At 36.4% G+C, this 25,879-nt stretch overlaps 1 protein-coding gene across 3 annotated transcripts in view; it reads right to left on the reverse strand.

Moving 5' to 3' along the window:
* Nucleotides 1-25,879, reverse strand: part of LOC108969413 (pleiotrophin-like) — a 71,085-nt gene that overhangs the window by 21,853 nt on the left and 23,353 nt on the right. For 2 of the 3 annotated variants that reach the window (XM_018934110.1, XM_018934108.1), the window contains exons 3-4: nt 10,723-11,150; nt 5,065-5,202 (exon numbers count right to left, since the gene is read on the reverse strand). In XM_018934110.1, the coding sequence (XP_018789655.1) occupies nt 5,065-5,202; nt 10,723-10,942 (358 nt within the window). In that variant the 5' untranslated portion in view covers nt 10,943-11,150. Of the gene's footprint in view, nt 1-5,064; nt 5,203-10,722; nt 11,151-18,048; nt 18,210-25,879 lie in introns of all 3 variants that reach the window. The other variant, XM_018934109.1, reaches the window with a different exon arrangement.

Here is a 25,879-nt window from a genome sequence, read left to right on the forward strand (position 1 = left end):
AATCACACAATACCAACGCCAAATGTATATTTTCTCATACATATACACCGATCTATTGTAAAGTTTTGGCTAAACGCTTGTTCGCATGTCAGCGGAAAATTTGCTGACTGCAAAATAAAGGCAAAAATTGTCAGAAAATTGCTGTGTAACGGTAAAAAAATGCGCTGCGAAATTGCTTTGTGCACAAGTATTCGCTGGCATCATTTGTTATTACTGTTGTTGTTGTTGCTATTTTGTGCTCTTGCCGCATTATGTCTTCAAAGTGAAGTGATAGGAAGCGATCAGAGTTCATCGCAATTATCCGTTAATATCCGATTGTTGTCGTCATAAATGCTTGGACGCGCTGCGCTGTCATTCGATTCGAGTCACATTTCCGCTGCTGTCAAAGAGCGTTACAGTTAACTACTGTCTTATATGTGTTGATAAAAAAGGAGCGGAACTGTGATGTTATATAATATGTTTTTCTAATATCTCTGAGTAAAGCTGAAGGGGTTAACTTGCTGTTATCAAAATATAGTGAAACACGAAGACCACTGCGAAGAATTTCGAAGCTAAAAAATCTAAGGAAGTTTTTAGACTAAGCTTCTAAACATGATTAGTTCATAATCTCAGTTGAGTGAGATTAAATGCAACCGGACAATTTATTAGTGCAGTATGACATGGCGTATACGTAATTCTCCATCTCATGTTATCCACTAGCTTAGCATCAGACCACTTATATTCGGTTTCAGAGATTCCATATTTCACCCTCTGTTATTGGCATAGAAGTTGTTTCTTAGTTTAGCTCAGATTTTATATAACCGATAGGCGAACATTTTTTAAAATCATCGAGTTCTCTAAAGTATGTCGAAATAGTTTCAAACTTGAACACAATTCACAAATTGAAGGGCCCCCATCTATCCCAAGGTGTTCCCTTCCAACTCTCTTCTAAAGTTTTAGATTGGCTTATGCGATAAGTTGTAGGAGGCGCTTGTTCCGGAGGTCAATAAGAAGTCTTATTTGGCCGCATTGAGACGTTTGAGTGAGAGCATCTGCCGAAAACGGCCGGAATTGTTGAGGAACAAAATATGGCTTTTACACGATGATAATGCACCGTCGCATCGAGTCACGATGATGACCGATTTTTAGTCCAAAAATGAATACCATGGATCAACCATCGTGCTCATCAGATTTGGCTCCGTGTAATTTTTTCCTGTTCCCCAAACTGAAATTAACGCTTCTGGGAACCCGAAAGAGGAAATTATGATACAGAGGAGGATATTAGATAATACAAGAGGTACCTTTCGAATGGGCAGAATTCCACGCTAAGCTGAAAAGCTGAAGTTGACAGTGCCTGGCCGGATAAAATCCGGGTCCGTTCCGGTTATGTAGGTCCCACTGTTGTGGTAATGCTGAAAACCCTTCCAAATGTCTTTTTGCGACATTAGAAGTACACATCATTGGACTTTGGGTGATTCGTGATAAACTACTACCTCACAAGTTCCTATAATGTTGAGGAAAAGGTGAGGAACGAATTAGCCCCTCTATATTGTTGCAAAGAAGGTATGGGAAAGCGATCGAATTTCTCACCAAAAGTTGAGCTTTGACTTTATGAAACCAGAGTTAAGCCACTACTGTTTTATGGCGTATTTGTCAAGTGGAATGCGCTCAGTGAAGCCACATTCGTTAAACAGCTGGAACGTGTTCAACGAGCGCCTCTCAGTGACATCAGTAGTTCACCACGAACGATGACACTAATGTAGCCGGCAGGTGCATAGCTATAAGACTCTAAGAGACTGGTTACTTTAAGGGTCCATCCCGAGGCATATTTGAAATCTACTTTCACTACGACTGCATCCATGATAACTTTCACCACGGGGCCGCAGAACCTACTCCGAGAGCATACTGAAGAAGAGTCGTCGCAGTGAGCTATTTCACGGATTGTCAAAGCTCAAGGAAAAATTGAGTGTTCAGTGGGCAGCTATCAATTAACTTTTTTATCCGAATCCCAGACCAATGTAGCGTCTTTCAAGCAGAAGTGGCAGCCAGTAAGGTAGCAGCAGATGTACGATAGCATAGCTTTTTATAAAGGCCTTGAACTCACTGCTGATGACCGACTCTATATTAAACTCTCTGGGCTTCTGATAACAGCAGAATTATCGGCAATTGTAAAGCCGATGAGCGCACTAGAAATGGCACCCTTATCCAAATCCCATTAGAATTCGGTTCCCATTCGGTAGTTGGCTCTATGGATCACGCACAAGTTCTACAATCGTTGGTTTGCAACCAGCACGTGTGGGAGAGCCTTCTGGCGCAGAGTGGAACCAAAAAGGTTCATTGATCTGCCAGTCCTTACTACTTTCACATAGTCTTAGTATTGGATGTCCTAATTGGATATTGTCCCATTGGTAGTCACCAATGACTGAAACTGATATTAGTCGAATCAATAAATTTGTGGAAGACTCTAGGCGTTTTATCAATGGTCTGAATAGCCTGAAACTTTTGAATACAAGTATGATATTTGAGAATTATATGAACTAAAAAACTTATGTATTTAAATCTCCGAGTTTGACAGATAGTAATATATGGTATACTGAATGACAAACCTGTAATGTAGGGACGGCATTCATCACTGAACCAGCAAAAAGTTTGTTGGAAGCTAAAAGCTTACTGTTGACCTAATTATACGAATAAGTTCCTCCACTAGTCGTTCTCCCACTGAGACGGTATCATCAAAAGGACGAATTTCACCGAGAAATTTTTATTCACTCGGTGTAGTTCAGAGAAGTCACTATTTTGGGACACTGATATCTCTGAAACGAAGGTGGGCGTTGTTATAGGTATTTCTCGCACTAAGGTCTCTTTGCCTATGGACACTTTTCCGATAATAATGGCAATCAAATCGATTCTACGAGATCAAACCGCAATTGGTTAAAGAGTGTGTAGAACGGCTTAACAGGCCATTTTGAAGTAACCGACTTCACTTCATTGGTTTACCGGAAAACAAAGGTATAGCCGAGAATGAAGTGGTTGATGAATTTGACCGATCAGCAACGGTCGCCATACTGCTGAGACCAAAACTCTTCTGAGCACTGGTTTCCGATACCTTAAGAGAAACAAGTAAGGAAGGGCTAAGTTCGGGTGTCAACGAACATTTTATACTCTCGCATGATATAGTGATAATCGAGATTTTAGGCGTGGTTGTGAACCGATTTCACCCATATTTGGTACATGTCATCAGGGTGTTAAGAAAATATTATATAACCGATGGAAATCGGTTGAGTACTTCCTGAGATATGGTTTTTGGTCCATAAGTGGGTCCATAAGTTAGTAGGGGGCGGGGCCACGCCCACTTTTCCAAAAAAATTACGTCCAAATATGCCACTCCCTAATGCAATCCTTTGTGCCAAATTTCATTTTAATATCTTTATTTATGGCTTAGTTATGACACTTTATAGGTATTCGGTTTCCGCCATTTTGTGGGCCGCAGTGGGCCGATTTTGCCCATCTTCGAATGTAACCTTCTTATGGAGCCAAGAAATACGTGTATCAAGTTTCATCATGATATCTCAATTTTTACTCAAGTTACAGCTTGCATGGACGGACGGACAGACAGACATCCGGATTTCAACTCTACCCTGATCACTTTGGTATATAGTCGATATAACCCTATATCTGACTGTTTTAGTTTTAGGACTTACAAACAACCGTTATGTGAACAAAACTATAATACTCTCTTTAGCAACTTTGTTGCGAGAGTATAAAAACGGGAAGAGCAGAGAAAGATAAGCATTGACTGCAAAAGGTTGCGCCATATAAAACTGTTACTGAAGGATAGAACCTCGAGAAGTTCAAGTAAATCATAGACCTCCAAAAGAATTCAGGCTCCTCGTCTCAGAGTACACCAGTCATCGCAGGCTCAAGAGCTCTCCATATAGTAGCTGTTTAGTCTCATCTGTAATGTGTATATTCTGTGACATTGAGCCAGGCGCAGAAATAAGACCTTGAGATCTTTGTATCCTTGCAGGAAATACATCGATTCTCCATCTAACAAGCAAGATCCGTTAATTTATAAGTGAATTATTATGAAAGAGGAGAGTGCTTAACAGGCCACAGGTCGCAGTGCATACCTCAATAACTTTATATTCTTCTCTTCTCTTCAAGAACCTGTTCATCGTAACATTGTACCTGACGCTTTCAGCCAGCCAGCTTACAATTATTTGCAATTCTGAATTAACTATTAATATCCACAAAATTTGCTCATTTGCCGTAAATGCGGCTGACGGTACACAGCTGCGTAGCTGCCATTTTTATTACAAGTACATCCACGAAAAAACAAAGCATCGAAGAACAAACACGAACACGCAAAAGTACATTTTGACTTCCTTAATTTCCACGTCAACAGTTTCATGATAACTGGTCACTCTATCCTTCACGCGCTCTCGCCTACACTCTCCACCCAACTCTCTCTCAGCACCTCTATCACGCTGGAACTCTGCTTTTTGCTAAGGCATCAGCTTGACTTGCACGCTGTGCCACAGAGAATAATAAAAAGTAATTACGCGCCAGCGAGGCGCAATAATGATGATGATGGTCGTGACGTCGGTAATTCGCCAGTGCAGATTGTCGAGAAGTTAATGGTGATGGCGTCAAGGCGCTTACTCTCTCTCTCTTTCTCTCTCTCTCTCTCTCGCACAAACAAACAAAAGCAGTGGAAATGGCAATTGCAGTGGCAATAATGTCAGCGGAGCCAACAAAGTCAGCAATTATGTGTGTTGCTGCAAGTAATAGCTTGCGGGCTGATAACTTCTGTGTGTGCATATGTATGTGTGTGCGCCTGTGTTTTTATGTTCGCATTTCAATGTGTTTGGGTTTTTTTGCGCTTTGCTTTTTGGTGTTGCTGATCGCATTTGTGAAATTGCACTGCAAAGTGCCGAAAACCATTTGCCAAAAGTTATTGCCTACATTTAGGCGTAAACGATGTTAATCTGACCAATTTTAATATGCAAGCGCAATTTCCATGGTACATTTTTAAAATCCATATTGTTTTTGTTATAAATTTTTGATTTGCTCCATTTCGCTTACCTTTTTTGCATTTCTTTTGTATGGTTCGCGTTTGATCGCATGCCGGATCGCCCTTCTTCAATGTCAACGTTCGTGAGCGTGTGTTGGTTTTCTGGTCGCATTCAGTCCATGGATTTTTGCCATAACGACAGGAGAGACCTGTAAATGAGCATATAAAAATTTATTGCGGTAAATTTTTTTAAAAATTCAGTGCATAATAAACCGTTATTCTTAAATAAATTTTTTCGCAAAAGACAAAATTGTATATAGACATTACTTTTTATTGAACACATCATTATAATTGATTTTTTATTTCTTGTTGAAATTGTTCCGTAAGTGTTTTATAAAGTCAGCTTTATCACGAACGCTTCATCCGAATCAGCCTTCCAACTCTGTTAAGTACAGTAACATTGGAAGAGTTAGAAAACCGTGCTTGAAAATCGTCGTGTTGGCTTCAGAGAGGTAATACAGGACATCGCTTTTGGATCGACTCAACACATTTTGCTTAAAGTCTTGGGTATAAACCGCGTCCAAGATAGGCGCGAACTAAAATACCTGAAACTTTTGTAAAAACAGCGTCGAGTAGAAGTCTAGAGACCACTGATAACGTAGCTGCACACTCTACATTCAGCACCGAAATCGAAAGAACTTCGACAAAATCTGTCAATAATCAAAGTGACGCTCATCATTTTCTTCCGTGAATTTATTCTACGGCATAAAACGGTCAATAAAGAATACTACTTGGCCATTTCGAAGCATCTGCCTTAAGCAAATCGTCGAAAGTGACCGGATTTATGGTCAGAAAGTTCATGGCGTTTCACCATAATAAGGCTCCGTAATATTCTAGCTTGCTTGTTATTGACTTTTGTTGAAACACGCAACGAGAGTTTTCGCTAAGAAACTGAATAGTTCGCAAATTCAAAACGCGAGGTTTCCCAACGGATGTGAGTGGTTCTACAAAGTACTTCTCAAACTGAATTCAAGAAGATGCTTGTGTACGAAGACCAAGAACTTTCAACTCCTAATCCAAAGTGTTATGCTACTCATGTCTCAGTTTGATGATATGCAGTCAGGAAGAAAGTTCGGTTCAATAAGAACGGAGTGTTTGCAACAACGTGTTGCCTTGGTAAGTAACCGAAGCAGTACCGCTTTGTGTAGCTCTATCGTGCCGAAACATTCCATTCAACATTGTTACATTGAGCGCGGTAGTTCATTTCAGTGAGCTGAGGGTCGTAGCAATCGGATGGCTATAACAATAAACATACACAACGACTGCTATGAATCCGGCGCAAGAATGCAAGACTAACCCGGGAAAGAGTCGAAAGTTCAGTTTTCTGGAAACTATAACGAAAGAAAAACGTTCGCTTTTTGATGCCATGTCGGGTATGACGAGATACATATGTAAACTCGGAATCATGGAACCTCGAGTAGAGTGGCAAAGCCCTGTATAGTTGAAGATGTCAAAGATGTTGAGAATTCCATAACAACACGTTCTAGCAAGATACACTGCTAGGAATCGGGTAAATCGCCTAAATTATTTGTCGCCAAGTCTTACTCTGATAAAGTAACTTCAACTGATGGAAATATTAAAAAAGTGAAGGATATGACGCCTCTAAATCGTCAGGCAAGTTTTAAAGAGATGTTAAGAGAGATCGACATCACTGACTTGTCCGTTCCAATGATTTTGGCGAATAATTTGGGTATGAAATGCGTTCTTACTCGACTCGTCCCGTAAACATGTCTCTTTAGCCATGCTTGATCGTGCAAATTTCGAATCCACATTCATGGAGAGCATTAATACTGCCGGTGGGACATAAGTTTATGAGTTTAATATGCAAACAAGTCAACAATAATCGGAATGGATTGAAAAAACGAGTCGAAACCAAATTAACAATGCCAAAGCCGCTTAAAAATCAAAACGTATTGAGGCCGTCTTTACGTGAGAACATCCGTCCAAAACGGCCGGAATTCATCGATTTTACACGATGATAATACACCATAATCATCAGATTGGGCTCCGTGTGATTTGAAATTGAAATTGATGAAATTGCCGCTCCGTGGAACCCACTTTCAGTCGATTGAAGAGCTAAAACAAATTTCGCTGAAAGAGCTGAATGTCATCTAAAATCTGAATGAAAATTAAAGTATTTCGAAGACTGAATAAATCGTTGGTATAAGTGTATTACATCTAATGGCGATTGCTTTGAAGGAGACAAAATAAATATTGATGAATAATTTCATTTCCTACAAACATTAAAAGAAAGTGGATTTTGCTTTCATAGAATTTGCCAGTTTCACTTATGTTACCTGATTCACCGGAGGTATGACTGCCGAGATGTTTAAACCACAGTCTTGCAAAACTGGACAATGGACATAAAAGCGTCTGGCTGTATCTGCCTCAGTTTTCACCATACAATTTCGATCACTTGCGAACGACGGAATTTTTAGCCTTATAGCATGAATGTTTATTGGACAATACTCAGTAAGAACTCCTCAAATTGCGACAAGTTGACACTAAGTCCCCAAAACATTGGTCTGTAATAAATTTTTAGCTTGAAATCAAACCCGCGTTTGGTAAAGTTCAAAATTATTATTTTTTCCTTTTGGATTTCTATACTGAGAGAGTAGTTTAGATTCACTTTCCAACCATTGAAGGAGCTACTACACAGTCGCATGTCAAAACTTTTTTCTTGAAACTTTGCTATCAAATCAATTTTAGCGACTTGGCATAGATTAGCACCACATCTACCAAAAATTCATTAAAATCAAAACAGCGCTGTGCTCTCCCGCTTGAAGTTCATAAAATTAAAATGGAATATTCATCGTAATTACATAATGGAATTGTTATGTTAGGTCGTTAAGCATTTCACACAAACGAATTGGAGGCGAACGCAATTTAAACACGTAAGCTAATAATCGTAAAACCATTGAGTAATACCAGCAAAAAAAAAAGAAAAAAATCTCAATTAAATTAATTTGTAATTAAAACGACAACTGACAGCCAGTAAAATAAGCGCGATTAATCAAATTACAATTTGAGTGTCGTCAGTGCGCAAATTCTACCAAAACGGAGAGGGAATTAAAGAAAAAATAAAAAACGAGAGCGCGGAGGTAGAGTTTGTCGATATAATGATGTCGCTTAACTCAGTGGTCAGAGAAGTTAGGAGACCGTAGAGACTTTCTGTTATTAGCGACGTCACATCGTTATAATCAATCTTCCACATTTAAACAGAGAGATTAGAGGAAGTAGCGGTAAGTGCGAAAATAACGGTATTATTTTCGGTACAAATAAAGTGGTGCTTAAAAACGGAGACGGGACGAATTTAAGAATATAAGCCACTACGCCTAAAAGTTGATTTCAATAAAATCTGTTGCAATAAGTAGATCGTTGTGTTTGGTGGAAGGACATTAGGGCTGGAGTAATCAATATATTAATGGCTTTCGGATATGTATTTACATATGTATGTATGCCGAAGATTCGGTTAGCACTTCCATTATAATAGACGTACTTGATAAATGCTGCGATGAGTTTTGAACTACAGTAAGATTTCCTTCTTAATTAAATTAAACGAATTATTTTAAGAGAAGGGTTTCCGTTTGACGGCAATCGTAGTTATAGCAAACATGTTCGGGAAAAGATTGTGAGTTGACAATATTTGACCGAATGAATTGAATGTTTGTCCATTTCGGTTACGAATATACATATATAAAGATTAGTGCGAGCGGAAGGCCCAAGAACAGCTGGGCCCAATTGATAACGATGGAGCAGACGATCCATTGCGCGACCCTGAAAAAGTTCGAAAAGCAATTCACCGTTTGAAGAACAAGAGAGCGGCGAAGGCCGACGGATTGCCGGTCAAGCTATTCAAACACGACGGCGACAAACTGATAAGGGCTTGCTCTTTCTTTCAGCTTTTTTGTAGGATACGGTTGAACTAAAGGAAATTAAGTGTGCTCTGCTTAGTCCATAAAAAGGGAAACTTTACAATCTGCGCCAACTACCACGAGATAAGCCTCCTCAACATCCCATGTAAGGTTTTATCGAGCGTACTACCATAGTAGAGTAGCGAATATCTGCGAACAGTAAAATTAATAAACTTGAAAAGATGAGGTTTCTCGTGCGATTATATTAGGACTGTGCCCAGATGGGAGCTCTGTTTTAATGTGAAGGTTAATTGTTCCGAAGCTGAGCCCAACATGAAGTCAGGCAAAGGTTTGGTATCTGCCGTTGGCCAATGCCTGAACGAACCTGTCCTGAATTACTAAAAATTTCGTCTGACCCATATGAATTTTCTGTCATATGGCGTAACAGATTGTCTAACTTTCTAAGCTCTGAACTTGATCACCCTGTAGAGCATATGCGGATTTTTTTTCTATCAGTTTCAGACCATTCATTAATATATAAATATTATCGACAGAAATTGTCTTAGTTGTCTGTCTGTCTGTCGACACGACGATAACACTGCAAACCTATATATTCCTTAATATTAATTAATGTTTTTCAAAATATATTTGAGATAACGCCAAACATTTATCCATACGCGTTCTGATTCCTCATTCCTAATCAGCTTGTCTCTTTCAATGGTCAAGACATTTTTTGTGCTCACGTAGCGACGAGAGAAATATGGACGATGAGAAGTCGCTCTAGAAGAAGAAATGAGAGCTTCTTCACGAATGCGTTGAAGCTAGGAGCAGAGATTGAAGAAAAGTCGTCAGCAAGTAGCTCTCCGTCAAGCATAGCTTTAGGCAGAAATGGCTGTCATTAGGGTAGCTCCAAAGTGCTGCCTCTTTCAGAAAGGTGAGCATTCACTCCGACGGTAGAGTGGCAATACTAGCGTTGAGCTGCTTACTGTGCACCTAAAGTTAGTCCGGTAAGTGTAGTTCCTGTTCTCATAATAGCTACTTCATTATCAGACTCTTTTGGGTGAGTAAGTGAGTCATAGTGAAATCGTTGGTAACTGTAAAGGCAAAGAGCTAGCAAGTGTGGCATTTTTAGGTAGCTAGGTAGAGTAGCCGTCCATTCTGATACCATCGAAACTAATACTCTCTCACTCCATTGTCTCTTCTCTGAACCACACCGTGCTTCTAATGTAGCTCATCAGCACATGAAGTTTCATTTCTGCAAACTTTGAAACATCGTTCAGAAACCGTCGGCCGAGAGCTCCGATTATCTTTCTGTCTCTTCTTCTTCTAATTTCTGACACCTTTTACAATAGTGTCCAGAGGCAGTCGTTAGGTGGTGCCTGTTTGCACTGGAACCCAGTGTAGATTTATCGTGAAATACAGTATGACCCACTAAGAGATCCCCTAAGAGATCAAGACATTATTTCACTTACTTTGATGAAACCCTAGGAGGCTTGAGTGTCTTCAACGCCGATTGTATATCCGTATAAATAAATAGATTCTTTGTTGTGAGCATGCTCCTTGACAGAACAACAAGACCATCTTTGATTGGAGTCCAAGTTGTATTCCTGTTAGGATTGATCTCTCAAGCTAACCTTACCTTTATATATTCTATCTAAAATTACTTATTCTATCTGAATTTTTGTGAATTATAACGAAAATTGTTATTGCTATAAAAATTATGGAAACAGTTAACTAAATGGATCCCCACTGAAATTCCTTCTTTAAAACATAAAAATTGTGATTAAATTGAGTGCTTTTTTGCAGTGAACTCACCATCGCTCTTTGTGCCGCGTTCGTTACGTATCAAAATCTCATGATCGTCTTCCTCCCAAATTTCGCCCGGTGTAGCCGTGGTCGGCTGTGTCTGTTCGGCGACGGGCAACGCCAATGGCGTCTCCTGCACCTCTGTCGTGGCGCACACGCTGGCTGGTATTAGCGCCAGTGCTGCCACACAAACGCCAATCGACAGCGCAATTAAATGGCAACTTCGCATTGTGTGCTCAATAAAGTGCTCGCGTACTCGGGCGTGTGTGCTTTGCTGGGTGTATGGGTGCACGGTGCTGCGCGATGATGAAGTGCGTGAGGGCAGAGGTCTGGCAGTCAAGATGTGTGCGTGCCTTATTTGCTGTGCTTGTTGTTGTTATTGTAGCGGCTGCTGCTTCTACTACCTTTGCTCTATATTAACAGTTATAATGCTTTACCTGCAAGTAGAGAAGAGACAAAGACACATTTAAATGATGGCTTTTGTGTGCAACAGTAAGGGGTCAGAATTCTAAGGAAGCTTGAACTGTCTGTAGTCGCCCGAGGCTCTTTCTATGGTGCGCCGGCATAAATGTAAAGGTAGATAGGTGAATATGGAGGGATAACGGTACAAAGTAATGTTGCTGCTGTCAACCAAATTTACATTCGCATGTCTGTGTCGTCTCATTTCATGCTCTGACGCTCAAGTTATCTGCGTGTTGGTCGCTATCGTTGGCTCGTGGCGCCGTCAAACAGATGATACGTTGTTGGCCTGATTGATGTGCGCTTCGTAGTTGCTGTCATACAGCTGTCAGTTGGTTGACAGGCCTCAGTTGGCATTAATATATTTTTTTTTTTGTTGTTATTGACAGCAGCGAGTGAGAGAAGTGAAGTGTTGGTGAGAATAGTGAAATTAACTTTAGAAGTGATTAAATTTTAAATTCTAATTAGTATTGCACTTAAGGTGCAGCATATTTCACGAGTATTATACGAGGCATCCAAAAAAAATCAGTTTTCGGTAAAGTATTGATCCGACGGCGTAATACGCCGTACACCCAGGTCTCCGAAAAATAAGTTTTCACCGTATGAAACTATTTATTAAAATTGCCTAAGTGATCTCAGGGCAGTTCTTGTAGATAGAGCTAATTAAGAAACTAGTGGAGTGGAAACAGTAAAGAAGTTTTCATTCCAAAAGTAGCAGCATATTCTAAGTACTATAACAAATAATAATGAAGGCAGTTGAAACCGAAGGAGCCATCAACATAGCGATATTTTTAACTAACTTTAAACAAATTATATTACTTACATACATCTTTCAAGTTTTGGATTGAATTTCAATAGTTAACTCCAAGTACTTATAGCCTCTAGAGGTGAATGTAGGAGAGGGTTAACAGGTGAGAAGGATACTATCCCAATCCATAACGACGGATCTGATATGAACTGTGGAGTAAGAGGAGGCGGGATAATCCAAGGTTCATGACATCCCTTTCTCTCTCTCTCTCTCTCTCTCTCTCTCTCTCTCTCTGTTTTTCTACCAAATTCAGTGGGCATTCTCCAGACCGAATTACTATGTATAGAGGAAGCCTGTGAAGCTATATTCATAAACTATTTGACGATACTGAAACCAATCGTATACACAGTCACGCGCCATTGCTTGCAGAAACACTTTAGTAAACGAAAAAACAGACGGGTTGGCTATGTAAGGAGCTTATCTAGAATAATTCTGAGTTAATTGCAGGAACGTTAGCAAACATCAAGAGAGCTTTGTACACAATTTGTATGATTAGTTCAGAGCAGATGGAGATCTATCACCAAATGCAAAATAACGAAGCAGGTAAAGCCTAAGTATGACAGAACAAAAATTAAGAACTTATTAAATAAGTTTAGGAAAAATATATATAGAAGTACAGCTTCGGGGGATCAGTAATTTGGAGAATTTCCGCTCAAAATAGATAACAACTTTTGGCGCAGCTGCCAAAAAGCAGGGATTAAGGAAACGGTTTAGCCTCTTTCGCTGTGAATACAGGGGAAGTTCCACTCCTACCTAATTACTTGATAAGATGGGGGAACAGTTTAAACAAAAACTAGCACTAAAGTCAGCTAAAAGTAATAGTAATTTTGAAAATCTTTTAAAATTGTGGGAGTCCCCATGTATAATACCATGATATCTTGGACGGTTCTACCAACTAATCTAAACAGCATTTAGAACTAAAGCTAACCAAAGAGTAAACTAAGTGAAGCTTATCAAAAATTGTATACATACCAATGAGTTTCAAAAAAAAAAAAAAAAATATATATATATATACATAGATCCAGATTAAAAGATTCTTAGCACAATTCGAACTACAGTGCGGAAAAAAAACTTTTACTGGAGAGCAATAAAGCGAGATATACTCGATTATGTTGCAGGATACTGTTCTAAGTGTAGATAATACTCGTTAGACTTATTTAGGTTAGGTTCAATGGCTGAAATCGCACTTGGAGTATAACATATATACAGTCTTTTGTGAAAACGTTAAATAGCACTCCTGTTATCAGCTCCTATGAGTTGGCAAAACACTTTGACTTTATTACAAATCTGTTTAAATATTTCAATTATATTTCCACCAGCTCAGGGAGAAGCATGAAAGTGTGAACTACGAAGTGTTTACATCCTGATCTCACAAAGGTGTGACAGTCAAGTAGAAAATGCTGAAATATTTCTACATGGTCTTATTCCAAACATCTCTAAAGAGGTTTCCAACCCAATATTTCCGCATGGTCTTCTTCCAAACATCTTGGTTTTCAACCTTACCTTGTGGACACCGACAAGACAATGATCAGTTAACACGAGCACCACTAAGGAAAGGATAGATTCACTGAAGACGAAGTGCTTGCCGGACCTCTTGCGATCCACTTAATTACGTTAGGTCATAAACTCATTGTAGCCCATTCCCAGCCAAGATCATGCGAAACTCAGTTATCTAGTAATAAAACGCACGAATAGATCGAGACACCAAGCCGTTTCCATTCTACCAGGATTTATTTTATTGCCAGGTTATCGGGTTTGCAGTTACCTGCCATTCCGATGTGGATTGTAAACTGTACCAGTTAAGTGACTTGATGTCATTGATATTGAAATTACGCGTTCCATAACTAACTTTAATCTCAGTATTATCCGAAGCAGTAAGTCTACCGCTAACTTAAAAGCAGCAACCTTATCTTAAAAAAACTCTGCGATAGCTAGGAAGCTTGAAGCTGGACTTTGAACGGGTCTACAGTTCGTAATTTTAATGATTTCAGATATCGGATTTTGAAATCGATCTTGAAAGGAAGTAACTTTTTGATAATAAATACTTTGAGCGAAGATTGTTTGGAGGACAGATAGGTTAACCGAGTTGGTTTTATGATTGGCTCAAACGTAAAACTGTTTTCGCAGATGTATATAAAAATATAATATATAAGGTGCTTATAGTATATGTATAAGAAGTAATCCTGAATAAGGCATGAAAGGGATTTAAATTTTTGAACCACAGTCCAACTTCACTGATAGCATTGAATGAGGTTTAAATAAATTCAAAAGCGTAAGCGAATACAAATTAAATAGTGGTCAAAACTTTTTCTCGAAGCACTGCAGGAAAATGCATTTATGCAGCCATGATATGACAATATATGCACGTACGTATATTTTCATTTAATTTAAATAGCTTTTCACCGCGGCAAACCCATATTTCACATATATATGTATTCGTGTAAAGCATGAAAGCCTATTGGTTTGAGTACTCATTTGCATTTTAAATGAATGCGGTTTCTCATATTAATTTATGCATATTTGTGGTTTCCAATTTAATTATTTGCTGCATTGCACACGCCCTGTGTAAATAAGTGCATGTCGAATACATGAAACCACGAAAAAAATCGGCGTTTCCGAGGTGACCCAAAAGGAAAGTTTGGTGGTTGAGTAAATATGGATTATTTTTGGAGGATATACTCATGTATTAGGATTTTTTTGATATGTTAAATTTGATAAATCGAACAAGCAGTTGATATAATTTATCTTTATAATTCGAATAACTACGCTTTCATAGTAAAGAAGAGATGAGATAATATCGACATATCGTCACCGAAAATGCTAAGTAACATAACATCACTTTTCATAAGTTTATAAATTCACAGATGTAGGGAAAACCATATAATAGAAACCACTTATATTTAACCAAAAATTAGACTTTTGGTTATGAAATGGTTATATATTGGCTATGCATTAGTTATATATTCGCTATATATGATATATATTATACATATGATTTAGTGAATCGTAAGCAAATAAATTTAGATTTTTTTGATGGTACGTTCTTTTGCATTTTAGGTGACGATATGCTCTTTTGTTGAATGTCAAGAGAGCAGAGCATTAAGTTTGAGAGAGAACAGCGCTTGAGATTGAGCAGAATAATGGCGTATCGAGCACCATTGACTGGAAATTTTCTTTACCTAAAAATTTATTTATTAATTTTTATTATGACATCAACTTATGAATTAAAAAAAAAAATCGTTGTTTTCTCACATATTTCGATGTTGGTGTATTTGAGAACATTCTCCGAAAATTGTTGATCTGGCAAATAGCCTCGAAGATATGAGTTAGTAATAACTTCTGAGCTTGGTGCAATCGGCTCTCAAAATTTAAACGAGTTTCTCTCGAAATCTGTTTTCAGAGTCGATGAGAGAAATTTCTTTGAAACTGCTGGACTGATCGAGTTGAAAATTTCACACGAACTCTTTAGATATATTTTTTACATGCCAAAACCAAAATATGATTTTTGATAATTATTTCGATGTTAATATATGTGTGTTTAACATACGAAAATTTCTTCATAAAAAAACGATTTTTTGAAAAGTTACCATTTTGTCAAAAATGCAAATTTTTGTCATCTTTCCATTTAGGGTGTATACTTTTTTTGCATTCTTTCGAACATTCCATCTATAGGTTAATATTTTTTCTGGATTTGAGATTATTGTTTGGGAGAATTTTAAACAGAAAATTTTTCCCAACCTTTAGAGACCTTTTTTCGGAGGTGCCACTTGAGATTGGCTACGGAGTTAAGAAAATAAAATTTTTTTAAATGTATACCCGGTTATTATTACATAAACTTCTGTACATTTAAATTATTATACCCTAAATGAATTAAACGTCTTTTTGTTGTTTTTTTTTTTTTTTGCCATTTTTTACCTTAAGTAGTAATCCATGTCAAATTTCGTGAAGATACCACATCAAACGCGAAAGTTTTCCATACAAACCCTTGATTCCGACCATTCAGTTTGTATGGCAGCTATATGCTATAGTTAACCGACAATTTCATCGGAGATTACATTGGTGCTTTGGAAAATAATCTGTACCAAATTTCGTGAATATATCTTGTCAAATGCGAAAGTTTTCCATACAAGAACTTGCTTCCGATCGTTCAGTTTGTATGGCAGCTATATGTTATAGTGGTTCGATATCGGCATTTCCGACAAATGAACAGCTTCTTGTAGAGAAAAGGACGTTTGCAAAACTTCAAAACGTATAATTCCTTAATCCAATATTACAATTACTCTTTCGATAAAAAAATGTCATAAAAAAGAAAAATTATTAAAAAATAGCTAATTTTTTTCCTTAATCAACTATGACGAAATTTTTTCCGTTTAAAAAAAAATATGTATAAAAAAAAGTAAAAAAACATTGCAATTTTTTCCTACTGGGCCACTTGACGCACATATCGCTCCGCGCTTAATTTTATGTTTGCTTAAGTGGCATATGAATAAATATTTGCCCATTAATTTTTCAGTCTGTGTCTGTTGTTGCTTTTGCGCGTAATTAGTGCGCATTTAAAAAATATACATATTTAATATATATTTTTTGCTGCTCTTGATTTTACCGTTACTACACTCGACACGTTCTGCTACGGTTTTGCTCATTTCCGCTGCATTGAAGCACACATACACCTACACTTGAAATAATTTTTTCTTAACTTTACAACAAAAAAATAGTTTTTGCATTAATAATGTATTTTTTGCTGTTGTTCTTCAATGCATATTCACATTCTGTTGTGGCTGCGCGTTAAATTTAATTTATTGTTCTCACTTTTTGTGCCGAAATTCTCCAAAAGATAATAGCAGCTGTTTATTAATTCCTTAAATAAAAGTTTATATTGAAATTATAATAAATTTTCTACGAAAAAAATAATCCATTTATTGGAAAATTAAATATTTGCTCAAACAATTGCTCATTTGCGCCATTGTGTGTGCTGGCCTCTGCTCTCAATTAAATTGAAGTGGCTGATTTGACAATTGAAGGTTAGGTTAACAAAAAAAAAAAATTTTTAAAAAAAAAAATTGCAAATGGAGAAAAAATTTAAATGAAAAGGAAAAAAATTAAAGTATGTAAATTAAAATTCATGGAATATTTCATTTTATTTACATATAGTTTAAAGTTATGGTTTTTTAAGCAAAAGTGACAGGTTCGGTTGATATCTTTTTTATCTGTGAGTCTAGTAGTGGTACCGGTTTAAATTTTTTATTTATCTTTATATTTAGCTTAAACTAAAAATCAAAGTATGATTCTAGTCTAAGACCATAAAATTTTAGTTTTTTTTTCATATGGTAATGAAAGAACCCTTTTTGTTTATGAGTATTTTCTGCAGAGTCAGTTACTTCAAGTACTTTAAGAATGGATATGATACCGAGTACTTCCTGAAATACACTCATATTTCAGCTTTCAGCTCAAGAGAGTGTTGTTCTTCAGTTCGCATTGCTCTAAGAGCTTGTGATTGCTTTCAGGCATTTGGTTAGGGTACTCCAAAAATTCAACATGATCGACTTTTAGCGCAACTAACCAGCATTAAGGTTAATGCTCAATATATAGTATAGCTTGTGGTTAATTTTTTGACATACACACATAGGAAATCAGAAAAAATACTAAATCTAATAACTACCTTAGCCTCGAAGAAGTACGTAGATTGCCTTTTATACTTCGGCATTTGCAACACTAAGGTACGAAGTCTGGCAACTCACAGCTTGATCATAAGGTTTGACACTTTTGATGTTATACATACTTTTTTTTATAGTAGGGGGAAGCATTGAAAGCCGAAGTGCGGAACTTTAATCCGCTAAACCTAACCTACTCCCAACTCAAGGCTCTCCCACGGCACCACCGATTAGGTATTACTTCGTGGGAGGGACAGGCCATTTAAGGCTCCTCTATTTGTGATGTTATACATACTCAGTATGTTTTGATTTGTGTTATTTACAGTAACTTAAAATGCTCATTTCGGGCAAAAAATGGATTATTTGTCACAACTTTCGAAGTGGATTAACTCATCAAGAGTGCATAGATTAACTTACTGCGATGAAGTTCCATCGAGCATCTGTGTTCATGGAATCACAACGAGGTCGTAGATCAGTGAAATCCGAATTCCGTGAAGATCGTTCAAAATCAGTTGTTGTTTCGGAAACTATTGATCCTGCGTCCTCACTGATATTCCAAAATCGTGATGTTAAGATAACTATAAGTATTAGTAGAACCAGCATACATTCAAGATTAGTCGATAGAAATGTTAAAAAACGGCAGTTGTGCTTCAAAGCACGTCTATTCAACGTGACAGGATTTACCCGTATGACACCGAAAATAAAGAGTAGTAGAGTGATGAAAATTAAATTTTTCAAAATTAAGTTCAGAGTGGTATGCAAGCAATATATATATTTAGTGGTATCGACCGGGAACTATATGCTGCTGCTGCTGTCCCACAGCCAATAGCCAGACTTTTCATTTTGACCTGTCGTGTCAATTAATCGGCTGTCTAAAGAAACAGTCGGCCAGCTTTTGCCAGTAGCAGAGGAATTGTGTTCCATCTGGATAACGCCATGCCACAAAAACCGTTACTGGTCGGTAGAGTATCTATGAGCTTTGTTGGGAGTTTCTTCTCCATTCACTTTATAGTTCGGACCTGGCACCAGAGACCACCACCTGCTCTAGAGTATTACTACTTTTGTTCTTTAGAAAAATTGTATTACATAACTCCTTTAGTTATGAATATGCTTGCCTATTAATTGAATTAACGTAACTGCCAACGGTTTTCCATTAATTTGCAACAAAACTCTTACGCTCTTTCCAACTAAAGCCTTTGAATAAAATTTCAAGCTAAGAGCATGCATTTTCAAAGAAAATGTCTTTAAATATGAGCGGCAACTCGACTACTAGTATATAAAAAAAACAAGCATAACAACAAACAACACTATCAAGTATGCAAATTCATGTTAGCAGACGTGTAAGAGTATAATGAGAGAGGAAAGTGACGCTAGGATAACGAGTAGAGCGCACTTGCCGGTGCAGCGGCGTATGAATTGCAAGTGCCGCACGAATGTGGCAAGAGTACATAAACATATATATATATATTTGTGTATATATATTTAATAAATAAAAATATGCAACGCTATTTGCCAACCATACAAGCACAAGCACATTGAAAGTTGGTGTGTGTTGTGCAACCGCATCTGAGTACTCGGGGCGCAGCTTGAGTATATGTGGCAACAAAAGCGTGCTACAACACACACGCATGCAAATTTAATTCCCAAGTATATATATGTATATATATTATGAGCAGGAGCAAAAATATTCAGCATTGCATAAATACACTTGGTGTGGCGTGCATGAATTTGTAGACACACATATACATACACGGCGAAGTGCATAAGTAGCGGATATAGAATTCGCTCACGTACCTTGCCGCACAGTCAAATGCATATGAAACGAAGCGTGACGTTCTAGTGCTTGATAAAGCCGTCGCGTCGACTTTGCCACTACAGTGTGCAGTGAATACTACTATATACATGTATGTATGTATATTAGGGTCTTCGTTAGTTTCCAAGTTTATTATTATTATTATTATTTTTTTTTTTTTTTTGTTTTTTTGTTTTTTTGGAAACGGACCTGATAATTATAGTTTTTGTTCTAAAATAATATATTCAATGCAACGAAGGTCTTTATATAATATTTGATTAGAACCATGCCTAAATCATTCTATTTGTTCCATATGTTTCATATTGGATTGTTCGATCTTTTGAAAAAAAAAAAAAACAAAAATTTTTTCGCCAAAACAGTAAGACCTACCAGTTTGTAAGTTTGATATTCTAACAGAAAAAATTCTACTCTACAAAAAAGGTATGCATAATTTTTTTCATAAATGCATTCCTTCAAAAGTTAACGCTGTTCAAGTTATGCTTCAAATATACTATACTAAACTCATATGGTACGCCATGTCGTATGAGTAACACAAAATGTAGTGTAAATCACTTGTATGAATGCCAGCGTACTTGATGTATGATTTCAACAGCGTATAACTTTTGAAGGAATGTTTTCATGGAAAAAATTATTAATATCTTTTTTGTAGCGCGGAAAATTTTATGCTAAAAAATCATTTTTCAGAGTTGTAGATTGACCTGCTTCATACATAACAAAAAAAAAACAAAAAAAAGCGAATGCTATATCGAAAAAACTAAGCCTGTTGCTTTTCAAACTTGTGATTTCCTTTGTGTAGAAAAAACTAAAAAATTTCAACTTGGCAACTAACGAATACCCTAATATCAACACATTCATATACAAACATACACATAAAACATATACATATGCGCCTAACGCATGTGCAACTTCACTAGCTGCTGTTTGTTGCCCATCAACGCCATTTTCGGCTGCTGCCGCTGCTGCAATTTTGTTGTAAGTTAACATAAGTAACACAAACACATGTCGAGGCGGCTCTTTGTAGGATTTTCTACAACTTACTTATATACCCAAATAAATTTGCATAGAACATATTTTATTTAACTACAATGGAAATATACTTTATTGTGGCAAGTTGCGTGGTATAGCAGTCTTCTGTCTGCGTGCACTGATTTTACTAAAAATATAACGGAAGAAGCACTAGAAATGTAAAATGGCTGCTATTAAGTGCCAGGAGATATGATAAATATAACAATCTACACATTTTATGCACTGATGTACACACATAGATGCATACATATGTATACATATTTACATGTGCATATGAAATTGTGGAATCATATCTCCGCTAATCATTTAATAAATCACTTTTTTATCATGCAAGCAGCTGCTGTTATATTTAATTTATCATTGCATATGTCATGACGGATTTGAGAGTGAGAACTTTACCAGCTGACAACAGCAGAAATTGTAAGATAATACTAAAGGAAGATAGTTAGTACTGTGCTTCAGCATTTCTAACGGTTTCGAACAGGAGCACTGAAACGTTCTTTTCTGTTTCTGATCGCAGTAGAGCCCACTTAAAAACCATCCACCTGGCGCACAGTTCACAGATATTGGCTCTAAAGGCCAAGGACTCTGTAATTTGACTTCAATTGTTTTATAATTTAAGTTTTCTTAGTGAAAATCTCTAAATGCTGCTACCTCAAATATTGTGTCTATGTTCAAGGATTTTAACCCATCGCGAAAACTTTTCCTGTTCAAATTTGTCTTCACACAAATTTTTACCAAGAACTGGCTCAGACTCTGTAAAATCTAAAGAAAATGTGAGTAAAGGAGATATTAAATTATTAATGAGGTCACAGACAAGCTCTTAAATAGCTAGTCTATATTGCTAGGTTAGTTGCGATTAACAATACGTACTTCCTGATCTGATAAGTAGAAAATAAGAACTCTTGGCGTCCTATAGAAGCTGGTAATATAATATACCTTAATATTACTCATATACCCCCTATGTGGCAGCATTTTTAGATTAGGAATCAACAAAGTACTGAGAACTACTAATACTCCACTCAATCGACAGATATGACTATATTTCCAAAGTAGCTTGAGATTAAGCATCTCAAGATATTGTACTTGGAAACTAGACAAATTCTGAAGTACCTTTGAGTCTGTGTCGTATCAAAGTTGTTGGTTTGTTTTTAGTTGATAAGCCTTCTAACTTGTGATCGCCGCCATTTCAGAAACCCCACTTCAATTTATAAAGAAACTGGGATGTTTTGTGAAAATGTATAGACAATCAGGTTTTTAAGCTGGCTCAGAGTATATTATATTAAGGGGTCACGGGTAGTCAGAGGCACGAAAAAATGCGAATTTTCAGTTTTTTTTTTTTTTTTTTTGCTATTAAATCGTGTTGTTTTACAAAAGTAGTAATATGGCATTATTATAGAGTGTGTTGAAGTCACGAAAATTGCAAATAAAAAACAATTTAATTTCCAAAGTTATAGTGGAGACTCATCTAAAATCAATCGGACCAAAAAAAAAATTGTTTTATAAATAGATAATTCTGGGCCTGATCGAAGGATTCTTTTTCGAAATGAACAAAATAGCGGACTCATGAAATTTTTTTCTAAATTTTTGCGAAAAAATCAACAGTTAATTGGTCTTAAAAAACGAAATTTAAAAAAAAAACAAATCTTTCGATCATTCCCGAGTTTATTATGTATTCTCAAAGCTGTATAAATTTCAATAAAATCTACTTAGCGTTTTTCGAGTTACAGTTGTCACCAGTTCAATAAACACAGTTTTGAGAACAACGCGTTTAAAGTTTCACACTAGCGCTTTGAAGTGATCGAGCTCTCTTTGTTATTTGTCAAAAAGCTCATAAGCTAATTATCGGATCCACGTGAAATTTTCAGAGAATATTTTTAAGTTACTACAATTAACGAATATGCCAAACAAAAAATATTTTTTTGGAAAGTCTGACTACCCCTAACCCCTTAAGGGATTACATAGATTTAAAAATATCAAATTTTTTATTGTTGTATTAAATTCGACGATATCTCTAGAAAATATCCTAAAATTGCAAGTTGATCTGAATAAAAGCTTCGGAGATACAGCCTTGAGAACACAAGGCTAGCTGGGCTAAGGCTAACTGCGCCCGTCTTTAAACGCGTTTTTTCTGGAAAATGTGTATTTGAAGTCGGTTGGCAAAATTTCTCGAGAATTACTTATCCGATCTTCATGAATATTTACACCAGCTTTGAGATACAATTCCTAAAGACTTCGAGGAACAATTTGAAAACTAAACAGGCGCGAAATTTTCACTGAAATTTTTATTGTTTTTTTGTAAGAATGTCTGCCAAAAATCCAATTTTGAGATTTTTCCTTCATCCAAGTTATTGGTTAAGGTTTTAACTAAAACTAGATGATTCTTTAAGGAGTTATTTTGCCAACGGTGGCGCATTTTTATCGAATGGTCTCCGGAAAAAGATCAAGCAGCAACAAGGCTGTAAAAGTCCTTACAGAATATGTTTTCAAGAAGACCTTAGGTTTTATAATAAACAAAGGCTCATTTCGAACAACAAAGTGGCACATTAACTTGCGATATCACAAATATATCTATACATGGATATATCGTTTTTTACATTTATAAAATTACAAGAATTCAAGTAAGAATAAAAAAAAATTAAAACTCTCATAAATTATCAGCTGATCAGGGTTCTCAAAAATTGGCACGTGAACTTACACATCGAAGCCATTCTTACCCACAAACAAACACCAAAAAAAAAAAAAAAACAACTCTTCATCTAGAATGCTGTCACAATGCCTGAACAATAGAAAAATTGGAAATAAATTTTTGAAAGTTGGTAACTGCTTAAAAAAACAATTTGTAATCTACATAAAATAGTCTATAAAGAAAGCTAGAAAGCTCTATTTCAGCTAAATTGGTTCAGTAGAACCTGGTTATGGTTTTGAAGAATACAGCAGTGTCGAGAAAAACGCGCTTGAGGTTTCAGTTCCGACCGAAGCTGTTTGAATTTCGGATTAGCAAAATACCTATATCACCGAAAATAATTCGAATTTGGAAAAATTCTTTCCTAAACAGTTAAAGTTTCTAGTTAAACTTTGAGTTTTTAATTTCTAGACTATAATATCCCCTTAAGAAGTCATTATTCGAGATTTGGGCGTTAAATCAGAACTCAAAACCGTCCACTTTACTTTTTCTCTGACGAATAACATCTGAATAGATTTGAAACAGAGTTCGTAAATATTTACGTTTTTTTTATAGAAAAAAGCCTTACAGACATACATATATATACTTGTTTCATTTTGGGGCTCCACTTATTTCGAGGTCGCAAATTATATATGTATAGTATATTCGCACCTCAAACGTTCTACCATATCTAACTACACAAAAAATATAAACTCACACATATAGCAATCTAACTTAAGTCGCACCAAAAATCGTTTTACATATGAAAGCAAAATGATTTTACAAAACAACAAAAACAAAAAAAAACCAGAAAACAAATTTGAATAAACTGCAAATCCGTGGAATGCTACTCAACGAAAACGCGCCTTCCGTTAGAAAAAAAATCTGAAACTCTTTCACACATTACATATGTATATGCCCTAATGCATAAACCAAACATATTTATATGCAAACACAAGCGGCTTACAGCCACTTTTGTATGCAATTTGAATGCGCCTTGGCTATGGCGGCGCTTGTCGGACGGGGCGTATGAGTGATGAAACTATTTGCAAACTTTGTGCGCGTCACTTTTACATGTGCATGCAACAACAAAAACAACAAGGCATACGCATATGCTTAGTTGCTTGCTTCAGCTTATGTTTTTCTGCACTTTGTTGCTACTAACGGTGCTTATGTTCACTAACGGTCCTTTTTATATGCTTCACTCACCGCTGCTGCGTTGCAAAGCAACAACAATGACGTTGATGTTGGCATTAGCGTATGAAGTTGGTATTTTTTGCGCTGTGTGTTTACAAAATGGCTGGAAATATAACGGTATATATATTTATATATATGTGTGTTGTTGCTGCATGTATGTTTTTACTTTGCATACAACCCAGACATAAACGCGTAAGCTGACGTAAGGTTCTGAGAGGTGTTGAGTTGTTTTATGTTGCTGCCTTGTTACGTAATGCTGGCTGGATATGTTAAATGCTTTCTGTTGTGGCTTATTAGAATTCTTGCTTAAGGTTTGGCTTTGAAGTAGAGTCTTTTCACTGGCTTGCAGGTTTTAGTAGTGGTTTATGTATGGTTCTTAGGTTGAAAGCTTTTATTCGAGTAACGTTAACACAACTTGATTGAGCAGTCCAAAATGGTAGCATTCTATAATATCTGCCAATACAGAAATCCAAACAAAATAAAAAAGTTTTCCATACAAATACTATATGTTATAGTGATTAGATATGAATAATATATTCATAGATCGTAGAACTTTCTTGTATAATAATCCATGCAAAATTTTATTAAAATATATCGTCAAATAAAAAAATTGTCTATGCAAGAACTTGATTTTGATGGATCAGTTTGTATGGCAGCTATATGCTATAGTAGTCCGATTAAAAAAAAATGTTTGTTGATCGTAGAGCTATCTTAGATAATAAAACGTGTTCGATTTCATGAAGATATCGCGCCAAATAAAGGAGGTTTCCACATAAAAACTTAATAATTATAGGTCCGTTTATATGGAAGCCATATCCTAAAGTAGTCAGATTCAAGCAATATATTCGTAGATGGTAGACTTTCCTACGATAATATCTGTTACGAAATTTCGTGAAGATATCTCATCAAATAAAAGAGCTTTTCATACAAGGACTTTATTCTGATCGACCAGTTTATAAGACAGCTATATTCAATAATTGTCCGACATCAGCGATTTCGACCAATGAGCAGATTCTTATCGAGAAAAAGAAAATTTAACGGTTGTTTAGAATGTCTTTGCCTAACTATGAGTTGAAATCACTTTCGAGACAGCGAATTTTAGTGCGAAGTTTTAAATATTTGAAAAATCGAAAAATGAAAGAACCGTTGTTTGAAGTCACCCGCTTCGACTACCCACTCACGAAAGGCACTCACTATACAAATTCAAGTGAAATGTTTTACATACATATAAGTATACATTTGAAGTGTCATTAAATTTTATTTTTATATTATATGCATAATAAATTGACTTGTATTTCGCTCTTATGTACCTATAGACCGTTATTATTATCGCACTTATTACTTTTGTGTTGTTTTTTTTTTTTGTAAAAATTTTCAACTTTTCGGTTTGTGCGATATAAAAGTGAAAGTTTTTTGGCTGACTACAAAATATTTACTTGTTTGCACTCTCTTCTTACTGCGCCATTTTCATAAAGAGAAATTCAAATTATGCATATTCGTGCTGTTTGAATGCTCTTCTAATGCAAAGTGCCCGCAGAATGCCAGGC

This window comes from Bactrocera latifrons, unplaced genomic scaffold (assembly GCF_001853355.1).
Source record: "Bactrocera latifrons isolate USDA-ARS-PBARC rearing strain unplaced genomic scaffold, ASM185335v1 scaffold_251, whole genome shotgun sequence".
NCBI classification, from domain to species: Eukaryota; Metazoa; Arthropoda; class Insecta; order Diptera; family Tephritidae; genus Bactrocera; species Bactrocera latifrons.